Source organism: Siphateles boraxobius, unplaced genomic scaffold (genome assembly GCF_051911475.1).
Source record: "Siphateles boraxobius isolate OS27281-9 unplaced genomic scaffold, OSU_SipBor_1 216, whole genome shotgun sequence".
NCBI lineage: Eukaryota > Metazoa > Chordata > Actinopteri > Cypriniformes > Leuciscidae > Siphateles > Siphateles boraxobius.
In genome coordinates this window covers 186,497-200,000 of record NW_027508829.1, presented here as the reverse complement: position 1 = coordinate 200,000, position 13,504 = coordinate 186,497, and the positions used below count along the sequence as shown (strand labels likewise).

General features: G+C 45.8%; 1 protein-coding gene across 2 annotated transcripts in view; it reads left to right on the top strand.

The window, feature by feature from the left end:
* The window catches only part of LOC143746298 (F-actin-capping protein subunit beta isoforms 1 and 2), a 21,937-nt gene extending 19,411 nt beyond the window's left edge, over positions 1 to 2,526 (top strand). For both annotated transcript variants that reach the window (XM_077238143.1, XM_077238142.1), the window contains one exon: positions 1,655 to 2,526. In XM_077238143.1, coding sequence (XP_077094258.1) covers positions 1,655 to 1,745 — 91 coding nt within the window. In that variant the 3' untranslated portion in view covers positions 1,746 to 2,526. The remainder of the gene's footprint in view (positions 1 to 1,654) is intronic.
* Positions 2,527 to 13,504: the final 10,978 nt, after the last annotated feature.

Below are 13,504 nucleotides of genomic sequence, written 5' to 3'. Positions count from 1 at the left end.
GAGCTAAACTGAGCCCAAAACCCCCTCTTCCATGCTGTACCTGTCCCACGATATCCCCAATTTGAAGGTCAGCCTTTGCCTCTAATACAGATTTCTTTGCTGACCACTTTCTACCAGTTTTTACCACAGGGGCTGCCTCCCTTACACATTTGTCGCGTGACTCTGCTAAAGTCATTTCCAGTCTGACCTTGGCACACTTAAACTCCTCGGTTAAAGCAGAGACTGGCAGCTGCAATACTCCTTTACTATAAAGTCCCATTCTGCTGAGGCAGCGTGGAACTCCCAACCATTTCCTGATGTATGAACTTATTAACGCTTCCAGCTTATCCACTGTTGTCAAAGAAACCTCGTACACAGTCAGTGGCCACATCAACCTTGGCAGTAGACCAAACTGAAAGCACCAGAGTTTTAGTTTGCCTGGTAGAGCACAGCTGTTTATGCTCTTCAACCCTTCCACTGCTTGTCGTCTAACTTCTCCCACTCGAACTGTGTCCTTTAGATCCCCATCGTACCATCTCCCAAGACTCTTCACTGGCTTCTGAGAAACTGTTGGTATTGCCTCACCATTAATGAAGAATGTTTTATCTACTACCTTTCCTTTAACTATCGTGATGCTCCTTGATTTAAAGGGCTTAAATTACATTCGTGCCCATTCGATATGATCTGTTAACTTCCCCAATAACCGATTAGTGTTATAGCTTATCATAGATATATACACTATATGTGGCCTTGGTTACGGCAGTTCATTGGAACAAATGAGTCAATAGAGCCGCCATCTTGAAACAGGGGAGCCCCTCATCAGCGTCAATGTAGGAAAACGGAAATAACGGAAATAAAATCACCATAAATCGTCATGAATGCGATTTTCTAGTTGTTTTGGTTCGTTCCAACGGTCAGACATGTATTTATCAGTTAGTCCAGAGAAATGTAATTTTTTTTTTTTAACAAAAATTCACATTCTTGTGAAATGTAATCCCTTGCTGTCTGGTTTTTAGATTTGGTTCGTGTGAACATCCATACGCAGCACAAAAGTCTGGCATCATCCATGAATCCAGCGTTACCTTCCTATGACAAGACCTCTGTTCCAAGATGGCGGCGGTTTTGACGCATGCTAAGAACCCCAAGGCGACATCTAGCGTATATATCTATGATAGCTTATTACCATAAAGTTGAGCTACTTTCAACTTTCTGATTGACGCTCAAAATGCGACTCCGATGGATTTCCCGCTCTTGCAGCGGAGAGAAACCAGCTTCCATTGAAAAGGAATGACGTCCGGTAGCTTCGTAAGCTCAAGTCGGCAGCGGCGTGAACGTACAGTAACGCTTGAAGTTTATATTAGTTGGGCTAGTTGTTCTTCTGTGGTGTTTTTAAACCACAGGCAAACGTTCCTCGTGTAAGTGTTTTTTATCTGTTGATTTCTGTTCATGATATTCAGATACCATTACATGTTGTGCAATAACACTCAATGTGAATATCTACATTTTATTGTAACCTCATTGGAATCAGAATCGTTATAATTCAATCGATACCCAACGCTAGTGAGAAGCACGTTAAACTGCAGATTCATGCAGTTGATTCAGTTTGCAATGGAAAGGTCATTTAAATGTGTGTTTTCCTCTCTTACTTCTGTGTGTGTGTGTGTGTGTTTTTCAGGAGTGTGCAGACGCTGGCGGATAAATCGAAGCAGGACGCTCTGAAGAACGACCTGATGTACGCGCTTAGCCAACGCAAACAGCAGAGCTAGAGACCATCTCTCTCTCTCTCCGTCTCTCTCACTCTCTCTCTCTCTCTCTCACTCTTTCTGTCTCTCTCTCTCTTCCTGTCTCTCTCTCTTTCTGTCTCTCTCTCTCTCTCTCTCTCTTTCTGTCGCTCTCTCTCTCTCCCCCCATATCTCTCTTTATGTCTCTCTCACTCTTTCTGTCTCTCTCTCTCCCTCCCCCCATCTCTCTCTCTCTCTCTCTCTCTCTCTCTCTCTCCACCTCACTTCTCTCTGTCTCCGTCTGTGGAAAACAAATGAAAAAGGAGAAAAGGCTTTTTGTTTTTTGTTCAATGCACCTCTCTCTCTCTGGTCTGTAATCATGTAGTATTAAAACAGTGCTGGTTGTTTCTGTCTGATTGATGACATCACCGTGGGGGCGGAGCTTTTTCTCCCGCCATCAGAACTCGTTTCCCAGGAGAGGCGGGATATATATATAAATATATATAAATATACACACATGTATGTATTATGACCTTTATCATTAATATTGCTGTTAATAACGTTTTGTTTGAATCCACACAGATGAGTGTGTGTGTGTATGTGCGAGTGCGTGTGTTGAATCTCTGTCATTAACAAAAGCAGCAAATATATTCCTCCTGTCTCTCTCTCTCTGTCCATCTGGGAGCGTCAGATGGTTTCGTTGTTTTCTTCAGGGTGGATTGTCAAGTTTATTTTTTTCTTTTGGTCTTTTTTTTTTGTTTTTTGTAAAGCTTACAGTTTGTTGTTTTAAGGCCTCCAGCTACAATAAAAAAACAGTAAAAACTAACTGTGTTATGTTTGATTTTCGTGTAAAATGCTGGTAAACGCACAGTTGCTTTGGTGCTCGACAATCTTTAGCATCATGTCTCTTTATCACACAAGTCAATTAAACTCTAATCAATATTTCAACAGCATTCATTTATAATAGGCCCGATAATATCCAGTCAAGCGGCCGTTATCGGATTATACACACATATCTTATCTCTGGTGATTTAATCAATCATATCTTAATGAAATTAATAATCGCATAGTAAATCTGTGTTTGGTGAGGGGAGAATTACCTTTTCAGTCATGTTAAGACAAATCTATAGCTCTAAATAAACGCAAGCTGTTGAACTGCCTGATTTTATACAAATTTAGACACACTAGTATTTTCATATTTATTCTTACTCGTTCTTTTCTTTTGATTACTTTCGTCTTTTTTGGACGAGATTTTATCCTCAGGAAAAAGGAGCGCGAGTCTTCGCCAAGCCGTTGCTGGGCAGATTAAAATATTTTATAAAATATGTAAAAACTTAAGGTCGAGATATGTGTCGTAAAATATTAATCAAACGATTTTATATATATATATTTTTTTTATAAATTTTACTCCGTGCACAATATGGCGAACGATTTTAATCCATGCACAATATGGCGACCGATTTTAATCCGTGCACAATATGGCGACCGATTTTAATCCGTGCACAATATGGCGACCGTTGTCGTTCGAACTGGAGTGTGTGGGCAAGAACTTCCGGTGATCTGACAGGGAGAGCGAGAGACAACAGCGACCGAGTTCCATAATTTTTATACATATGTAGATAATTTTTCACAATGAGTGTTCCCTTTCGAGAGGTCTCTCCGCTATGGGAAAACTCCTTTTCTTGAGAATACTGAAGTCTATATGTAAAACGCATAGCAGCTGCACAGCTGACAGCAATGAACGAAGGAAGCTCGGTCATTGGCTGTGCTGCGGCAACTTGCTCGAACCAATGACGGGGCGACTCTGAATGAGCGACCAATGAGCGCGCTTCGCGCCCGCGTGCGTCAGAGCCCGTCAAGATGGGAGTGGCCAAGAGCTATATATTGGGCGCCCCGTCATGAGAGTTCTTTAGATTTAATCTCCTTCAGCGAACACCTTCTTCGCTGGATCCTCCGCATTATTGAAGCTTTCGCCGCCGTCGAAAAGCATACCAGCGGGATTGCTACGAGGACGTCGGCACCTTCAGCCGCCTTCGAACGCCATCCTATTGAGCCATCCGGCGCGCTACACGCAAGTATTTACATCTGTTCGCCCCGCGACACTTGGAAAAGAGCAAATTTCTGAGGCGTTGTTTCAAATGCCTTCCTGCGCGTCGTGCAGAGACCTTCTCCCGGACGGGGATCGTCACATCATCTGCGCTCGCTGCCTGGGCCGGGACCATGCAGAAGCTGCTTTGACCAAGGGCGGATGCCCGGAATGTGATGACCTGGGTCTCTCCGCACTGCGGGCTCGCCTCGCTGCTTTCGCCGTGAGCGAGCCCATCGCCGCCACCCCTCTGTTTGAGCCGCGCAAGAAAAACGCCGCTCACAGAGGCTTCCTGAACCTGAGCTCAGTGACGTCACGCCGAGCCAGTCTCCGCGTGCTTCACCGCCGCTCTTGCCTTCCCCACCGCCGGTTCAGTTCACCCAGCCGGACCTACACCCCTCTAGCAGAGCGGTGGGCCTTGTGACTTTCGGCGCGTCCGAGGACGATGGGGGAATAGATGACAGCTTGTCCATCGACGCTGCATCGGACGACTGGCCGGGCTCCACTCTCGACCCCGCCCCGTCGATGCTAGCTAGCACGAGCGGGGGCTCCACCATGGATACCGAGATTATCCGTGTCCTCTCTAAGGCCGTGGAATACCTCGGGCTCGATTGGTCTTCTCCCGAAGAACCAACCCGGAGCCGATTGGATGAGTGGTTTCTGCAGAGGCGCCAGCAGGCCCCTCGGCAAAGGCCTTCTCCCTTCTTCCTGGAAGTTCACGACGAACTCACCAAGTCGTGGAAAGCCCCCCCACTCTGCGCGCTTAAAGCCTTCTTTTTCTTCTTCGCTCTCCTCTGTGGACGGCGCGAAGGAAAGAGGCTACGAGGGAACACCGCCCCTCGAGGAGGCCGTGGCCAATCATCTCTGCCCGCCCTCCACCACCGGATGGAAAGTCAAAGCTTCCCACCCCTCGAAGCCCTGCCGCACTACTTCTGCTCTCGCCGGTCGCGCCTACGCCGCCGCCGGCAAAGCTGCATCAGCGCTTCACTCAATGGCGGTACTTCAAGTGTTCCAAGCCAAACTTCTCCGCTCTATGGACGAGTCTGGCCCCGAACCCGAAGCCTTCAGGGACCTACGCAGCGCAACTGATATAGCTCTGCGAGCCACGAAGGCCACCGCCCAGTCTATTGGCCGTGCCATGGCTAATTTGACTGTTCTCGAGCGCCATCTGTGGTTAACTCTGACGGAGATGAAGGACGCGGATAAGGCGCCATTTCTCGACGCGCCTATCTCCACCAGTGGGCTGTTTGGACCGGCGGTTAAGGGTTTCGCCGAACGCTTCACTGAGGCCCTGAACGCTTCACAAGCTATGCGCCATTTCCTGCCCAAGCGCTCCAGCTCATCGCAGAGCAGACAGAGACCGCTACAGCCGCAGCGGGCTAGAACAGCTCCCACCGCCTCTCAGCCCGCGCCTCAGGCTGATACTCGACGCCGCTCGCGCTCTCACAACCGCAAGCCGCCGTCTGAGCGACGGGGTCCTCGGCCCAAGATTGTGCTGAACCCTGAGCCTCGAAAGCCGCCCTAGCCACAGGAATGAGAAGAGAGAGTGCGTGTCTCGCAAAAGCCGGACCACTCTCTCTGCAAAAGCTCAAACATTACCCAGTCCCCTTACAGGCGGCTGGATATGTCCATACAGCAGTCAATGGGCCAGTCAAAGAGCTCGCTCACCTGCAAACAAACGCCGTTTTTACGGCGACGCACAGAAAACACAAAAAGAGTCTTTTTCTGCCTGTGTCACTAAGGGTTCACATGTCCACAAAGTGTGCATTCCCAGATACTGTCAAAACAGTGCCAAATTCATTCCCAGCTCAGGCTGCGCGCCCCATGAATGTAGATCACGTGCCTACAGTCATGTACGCACCACTAGACACAAGCACTGTTCACACAGTTATAAATTCACCCCCAGTAAAAGCGGGAAACATAAAAGTGACGAGTGTGCCTACCACTGTTTATGCACCCCCACTTATAAACACTGTCCTTACAGTGTCAAACACAACCCCAGCCCAGGCTGCGAGTTTTACAGACACCGCGCCTCTGAGAGCTACGAGCTCAGGCGATTCGCTGGCCGGGTCCCTACGTCACAGCGGCCCGCCCCTAGCCTGTATTCAGCCCATATCTGTACACGCTCCGGCATGGGAAAACATTCCAGATATGCCGAAATGGGTATTGGATATAGTAAAGCACGGATACTCGCTCCAGTTCGCTCGCAGACCACCACGTTTTACGACTGTGGTCGAGACTAAAGTGAGAAAGGAGTGTTCACATGTTCTACGCACCGAGGTGCGCAAACTAATAGAAAAGGGCGCTGTGGAAACTGTTTCGCCCTCTATGAGCGAGGAAGGTTTTTACAGCCGCTATTTTCTCGTCCCGAAAAAGGATGGCGGTCTCCGCCCCATCCTAGATCTCAGACACCTGAACAAAGCACTAATGATTCGCTCGTTCAGAATGTTAACAACCAAGCATATCCTCGCGCAAGTACGCCCAGGAGATTGGTTTCTCTCAGTGGATCTGAAAGATGCTTACTTTCACATTCCAATAGCGCCTCATCACAGGCCGTTTCTGAGATTCGCTTTCGAGGGACAGTCGTACCAGTACACAGTACTTCCGTTCGGCCTGTCCCTGGCTCCCCGTACATTCACGAAATGTATGGATGCAGCACTTTCCCCCTTGAGACGAAGGGGAGTGCGAATACTGAATTATCTCGACGATTGGCTGGTCCTAGCACAATCAGAGAGTCAGTTAATAACACACAGATCTTGGATTATCAGCCATTTAGAATGCCTGGGTCTAAGAATCAATTTTGCAAAAAGCATACTATCTCCCAGCCAGAGGATTTCTTTCCTGGGAATAGTTCTAGACTCAATGCAAATGACAGCTCGTCTCTCATCAGAGCGCGCGCTCACCATCCGGCGCCTTGCAACATCATTCAGGGCGGGCGCGCGCGCCCGCGTCAAGCGGTTTCAGAGGATGCTCGGTCTCATGGCCTCAGCATTGGCCGTACTCCAGCTAGGATTGTTGCATATGCGCCCTCTCCAACGCTGGTTCAAGAGCCGCATCCCTACTCACGCGTGGCGTTCGGGCCACCTTTTAATCAGAGCGAACCACGGCTGTATAAAAGCCCTGACGCACTGGAAAGCCACCGACTGGTACCAGTCAGGCGTGAGTCTGGGTGTGAACACAAGGAGAAAGATGATAACGACAGATGCCTCCAAAATAGTTTGGGGGGCCCTTTACGAGGGCAGGCCTGTCTCCGGCTTTTGGTCAAACCCGGAAAAGCGCCTACACATAAACTGTCTGGAGATGAAAGCGGTCGCTTTGTCTCTCAGAGCCCTGCTTCCACATCTAAAAAACGAACACGTCCTGGTACGAACAGACAACATGACGGTAGTGTCGTACATAAATCGCCAGGGTGGACTCAGGTCGAGCTCCATGCATTCAATGGCCGGGAGACTCATTTTATGGTCCCAGCACAACTTGCGCTCGCTGAGAGCAGCGCATGTGCCAGGCGCCCTGAACCAGGGGGCAGACATGCTATCCAGAGACAAGATTCTCCCAGGAGAATGGGCTCTCAACCCGCTGACGATTCAGTGGTTATGGAAAACCTTTGGCGAAGCGGAGATCGACCTCTTCGCCTCCAAGGAGAACGCGCACTGCTCTCTTTTCTTCACGAAAAGCACGGACGCGCTCGCCCAGAGCTGGCCGAGCCGCCCCTTATATGCCTTTCCCCCGATCGCGATGCTGCCACAGGTCATCAGTCGGGTCAGAGAGGAGAAAAACGCAGTGCTTCTGATAACCCCACTCTGGAAGAACCAAACATGGTTTCCAGATCTGATGCAAATGCAATCTGCACCACGGCCGATTCCACTGAGGCCAGACCTCCTCAGTCAGGCCAGCGGGATGATATTTCATCCCCGCCCCGATCTGTGGGCCCTTCATGCATGGCCCCTCAACGGGTTCCCAGGAACCTCACGAGCGGAGCACTAAAAACCATCGCTGAGGCGCGGGCGCCCTCCACGAGACGCTTATATGCTCAGAAATGGAAAGTGTTCAGTGACTGGTGTAATGCCAAGGGCCTGAACCCTGAGACATGCGAGATTACGAACGTACTCGCTTTTCTACAAGGGCTTCTGGAGGCGGGCCGCACCCCCTCCACGCTCAAAGTATATGTGGCGGCCATCACAGCGTCACACGACCCTGTAATGGAACGTCCATTGGGAAGAAACGAAGTAATTATTAGTTTCCTAAGGGACGCTAGGAGGATGAACCCCTCATGCACCCCCTCAGTGCCGATCCGGGACCTAGCTACTGTCCTAGACGCTCTTAAGGGGCCCCCGTTCGAACCACTCCGAACCGTGCACCTTAAACAGCTCTCGCTCAAGACTGCGCTCTTGCTGGCACTCGCCTCGGTCAAGGGAGTGGGCGACCTGCATGCGCTTTCGACAAGCGCTGCCTGCCTACAATTCGGACCTAACGACTGCAGGGTCTTCCTTAGACCGAAACACGGGTATATTCCTAAAGTGCTCACCACTCCCTTCAGAGCACAGGTTATCTCCCTAACTGCGCTGTCGTCTCCAGCAGACGAACACGACGGTAATCTACTCTGCCCCGTTAGAGCTCTCAGTGTATTTGGAGCGTTCTGCCCTATTCAGACAGACAGAACAACTGTTTGTATGCTTTGGCGGCCGTACGAAAGGTTCCGCCGTTTCAAAGCAGAGAATCTCTCACTGGATAGTTGAGGCTATAGCACTGGCTTATGAAGCTAAGGGACTTCAATTCCCCTGTGTAGTCAAAGCACACTCCACCAGGAGTGTGGCTTCTTCCTGGGCGTGGTCGAGCGGGATACCGATCGAGGATATTTGTGCGGCGGCAGGCTGGGCCTCACCGTCCACATTTATCAGGTTCTACAACCTACAGGTCCCGACATTGCATTCCAATGTACTATCAGCATGATGCTAGTTGAACTACGAGTTCGTATCTAGATTATGTATGTGCTTGTGTCACACTGAGCGCCTTCTAGCCGCTCTGTACTTTTTCCCACATATAAAGCTCGCCTCTGCCGGCTAGTTGGATGATAACTTTGCTTTTCAGCTCAGGCACCTGCCTCTGGCTATCATAAGGCGAAGTTCAGCACGCACAGCGTTTTGCATGGTGTTCCCATAGCGTAAGCTACTTGAGGCAATAGGAGAGACGTCTCGAAAGGGAACGACTCGGTTACTAACGTAACCTCGGTTCCCTGAGAGGAGGCAACGAGTATTGCGTAAGCTGCCGTGCTTGTGCTTGGTTAGTTCGCTTCAGTCGTTTTAACCTAAAGAATATATAATATATAGCTCTTGGCCACGCCCATCTTGGCGGGCTCTGACGCGCGCGGGCGCGAAGCGCGCTCATTGGTCGCGCATTCAGAGTCGCCCCGTCATTGGTTCGAGCAAGTTGCCGCAGCACAGCCAATGACCTTCGTTCATTGCTGTCAGCTGTGCAGCTGCAATGCGTTTTACATAAGGACTTAAATACTCTCGAGAAAAGGAGTTTTCCCATAGCGTAAGCTACTTACGCAATACTCGTTCCCTCCTCTCAGGGAACCGAGGTTACGTTAGTAACCGGGTTGTTTTTAGGATTCAAGAGAGGCGACTTTTTCTGAGGGTGACAGCCTCAGCACTTCATTGTTGTGTGTCGTTACCGTTTCGTCACGTTAGAACAAAGTAAGCTTTCGTGCACCCCGTTGCCGCTGCCGTACGGGCAGAAGATCCGGAGGATGACTTAATCAACCAGACCCAAAACACCCGGGTCTGTAGTCGGCATTACTTTATTTGGTTACATTATTATTGCTAACTGTTTCTGTTTTAGTATGTAATTTAAATGCATACTTTTCAGTGTATTTCACTTGTGCCTTTCTATGCATTTATTTTGTGCAAGTGAGATAAAGATCATCTGTTTCATAAATCATTAACTGTCTGGTCTTTATAATACAGTATTTTACTAGGTGTAAAACATACACAAACTTAGCTATATTAAATTGTTTGTTAACTACTGTTAAACATGCAAATAAATCTCAAAATAAGATTTTTTTTTCGCCGTTGTTTTTATCTATAAAGATAATTGATGCAAAGAAAGCGTGTATGTAAAATATGTAATGATAATATTGATCGAGCAATTGATGAAAATGTATGCACAGAATTGAGAAAATAGTAGGCCTATTTATGGAGATAAATGATAGCCTATCACAGGACAAATGTGTGAATGTTCACGCGGTATTTTATGCAAACAACTCTGATTATAGTTGTAACTATATTAACAGTAGGCATAATTCTCATTGCGTATGCACGAGTCCAAGAAAATCTTCTGTTCGTGAACAGTTGTATTTCATTCATTAATCTGACCATGCATCCAGCATGCCATTTGCTCGTGTGATAGTAATATGTCTTAGTAGTATTTTATGTGTTATAATCAGGGCTGCCAACTCTCACGCATTGAGCGTGAGACACACGCAATTGACCCAATTCTCACGCTCTCACGCCACACCCCCGATTTCTCACGCTTAAGTGTCAACCCGGTAGGTAAAATGCCTGAAAGATGAGTTTATCTATATATCTACCTGTTGAGCCACTCGCGATCGACTAGTTATACCGCAAATTAGTTAAATATCCCGTAATCTAGAGTAAAGATATTGTGCTCCAAACCGCGCGCACGGCAGAGGTAAGCGAGCGAGAGACCTTGCGTGTGCAGACCCCATCCCCCCCCCCCCCCCCCCCCCCGTTGGAGTAGTCTCACGCCAAGCTAAACTCAAAAGTTGGCAGCCCTGTATAATTGATTCTATAACCAACTATAAGAGATAATTCTCGGTTTTCTCCGGCACCCTGCACCGGCGTAAAGCGAAACCGGAAGTGTCTATCACACTGATCGGTAATCCAAGATTCAACCATAACTAGCCCGTTCTCCTATTATCTGTAATGAAAAGGTTCATTAGATCCACACGAACCCCGCTTCACTTCATCCGGTAGAACAGCGCCCTCTATCGACAGGCCAATACAAACGCAGTTCACAGGTCACGTGCTGCTATTTATTTAAATTAGTCAGGGCAGAAAATGTAAATATTAAACGCATTGGTAGGTGGGCATTTCTCAGATTAAGGGCCAAATTGGGTTGCTGCAATTTTGAAAATTAAAATCCCAAATTTGACTAATTGGTATACATCAAATTATCAGTCCTTAAGTCAGGTAGAATGTTATGAGCTTGGTTGAGACCATAAGATAAGGGAATTTATGATTTTTTGCCATTTTTTTAACTATGTCAAGTAAATGTGTCATTACCATCACATCATCGAATGTATGTAAAAAATAAAACTTAAGATAAATCAGTGCTTTTAAAACATTTTGTGGTTTCACATGGAATCTATTTTATCTTGAACTTAATGGGATTGTTGATTTTTACTTGCAAGTTGAATTATAGTCACTTAAGTATCTACATTTGTGATTCATCAATCTACCCTGGCTTGGAATATAAGCTTATTTTAAGTGAATATCAAAACTTTTTTAATACAGTGATAATTTAGACTGTCCAACTCTGTCAAAAATATATAATTTTAGGATGTTTTTGTAATTTATACATCATTTATTGGCAAAAATATGTATGGTGATGGTGATGACATTGCAGTTCAGGTAATGATAGTTTGTTGCGGTGATGACAAATCACTGATCATAACCTATTGTAATTTAAGAGCCTAAGTGACTTCAAACCAAAAAAAAAAAAACACCAGCTATTAATTGGTTTAAACATCAAAACATAGTTTAATCTGATTATGGAAGACCAAACAGGAACTGTGTGTATCTGCCGTCATCACCACCACAACCTGTCATTACCAGCACCAGCTGTAATGTGCTGGTATAATGACTGTGTGGGAATGACAATTTAGTCAAAAAACTAGCCTTGCTAGCAAAGATGATGACTAAGCAAGTGTAGCTAACTTTCTACATGTAATGTACACTTTTTTAACTAATAAAGTGATAAAAATAATTCAAAAATTTTTAAAAATACAACACATATGGTAATGACGCATAATAAGTGTACATGCCCAACACAAAGAATAAAGAGTAGATTTACTACTTTTCTGGACATCATGGCATCATTCTTGCAGCTTGAAATCCATGTTACCAAATAAACCTTTGATGAAAATACTGTTAAAAAGTGTCTATGCAGAGCGTGTTGGTAATGACAGCTAAACCATGGGACAGGTAGAAATTAAGCAAAATAAAGTACAAAATGCATATATATGCTTAATCTGTGCATGTTCAGGTAACATTTAATTCATTTGCATATTTTTTTATATTTGTGATAAATAATGTTTGAGATTTGTTACGACAAGTGAAAACTCTGGTGGCGGACAACACCAAAACACAGATATTGTACCACAAAACACCAATAAAATGTGTAAGAGCAGCCATAAAATAGATCTAGGCTTGTTTTTGTTAATACTAATTAGTGGTGCTAAAATGTATTAGATTGAATTAGTTTTTAATAGAATTACGCCCTCTGGACAGAAATAGGCCCGAATTCTGGGAAATACCCTGGTATTTTAATATTATTATGTACCACAGAAACAGAAACACACTCGTTATTTCAAGATAATAGATTTTATCTATCTGTGAGGTAAATCGGAATAAATGCACATGCGCTGACATGTTCGGGACAGCAGGGGGCGCCAAGATTACATCAAACATTTCTATGGGGGGGGGGGGCTCTGTTAATGCACCAGCCACACACAACACTCTCCCGCGGAGAAGTGAAAGAGCTTTTTCTGACTCCTTTCAATGATATTTAAAATGTGTTTTGTTTGTTTATCCGTCAGTTGCATTTCTGTTTAATTTTGATGGCGTAGCTATTTATTTTTATCCTTTATAAATGTGCGTAAATGATGTTAATGTTGCTAAGCAAAACCAATAACCTTACCAAATCATCAGTCACACAATTGTCAGGTTTTTTATTTTTGTATATTTTTATTATTATTAGCCTATTATTTGGCGCTTTCGTGGAACGTTCAGAACGTTCATTTTTAACGTTTAAACTTTTTTCTTGGTTTGGCAAACGTTAACATTCCATTTGATCATTTTGCAATCATTATCGGAAATTAATAACGTTAAAAAACAAATAGACAAACGTTCCATTAACGAAATGTTTTAGTGCTAAAATTTTGAGAACATTATTAAAAACCAGATAACTGAACGAACGTTCTAGCTCTAGCGCTTTGGGCATAAGAAAAGCGCGATATAAATAAAATGTGTTATTATTATTAATAACGTTCTTAACGTTACTAGAAGAACGTTTGTTCATACTTTGACAAAACGTTCCCTGTTAGCTTGGGATATCACTATTATTTGCATCTTTAGCCTTTCTGGAACTGGCCAGCTTTGTGTATTTGTAGTGCAGGCTACTGTTATTAAATAGTAATACAACAACTTTAACGCTCTTTCGACGATAAAGGACTGAGTCTAATACAATTCTTTAGTTTATTCAGTAAAAATCACTTGATTTTCCTCTCCAGAGCAGATATATTTTCTGAATAGCATCGGCAGGGTGTCTTGGGGCAGTTGTGCCCTTTTAAGATCTGCCCCAATGCACCCCCCCCCCCCCCCCCCCCCCCGACGCTCTGAATCAGGTTTATGTTAATGATCCCCCTCCCCGGATTCACTGGAGGTGCGTGTGTGTGTGTGTTGTGTGTGTCTCCGCA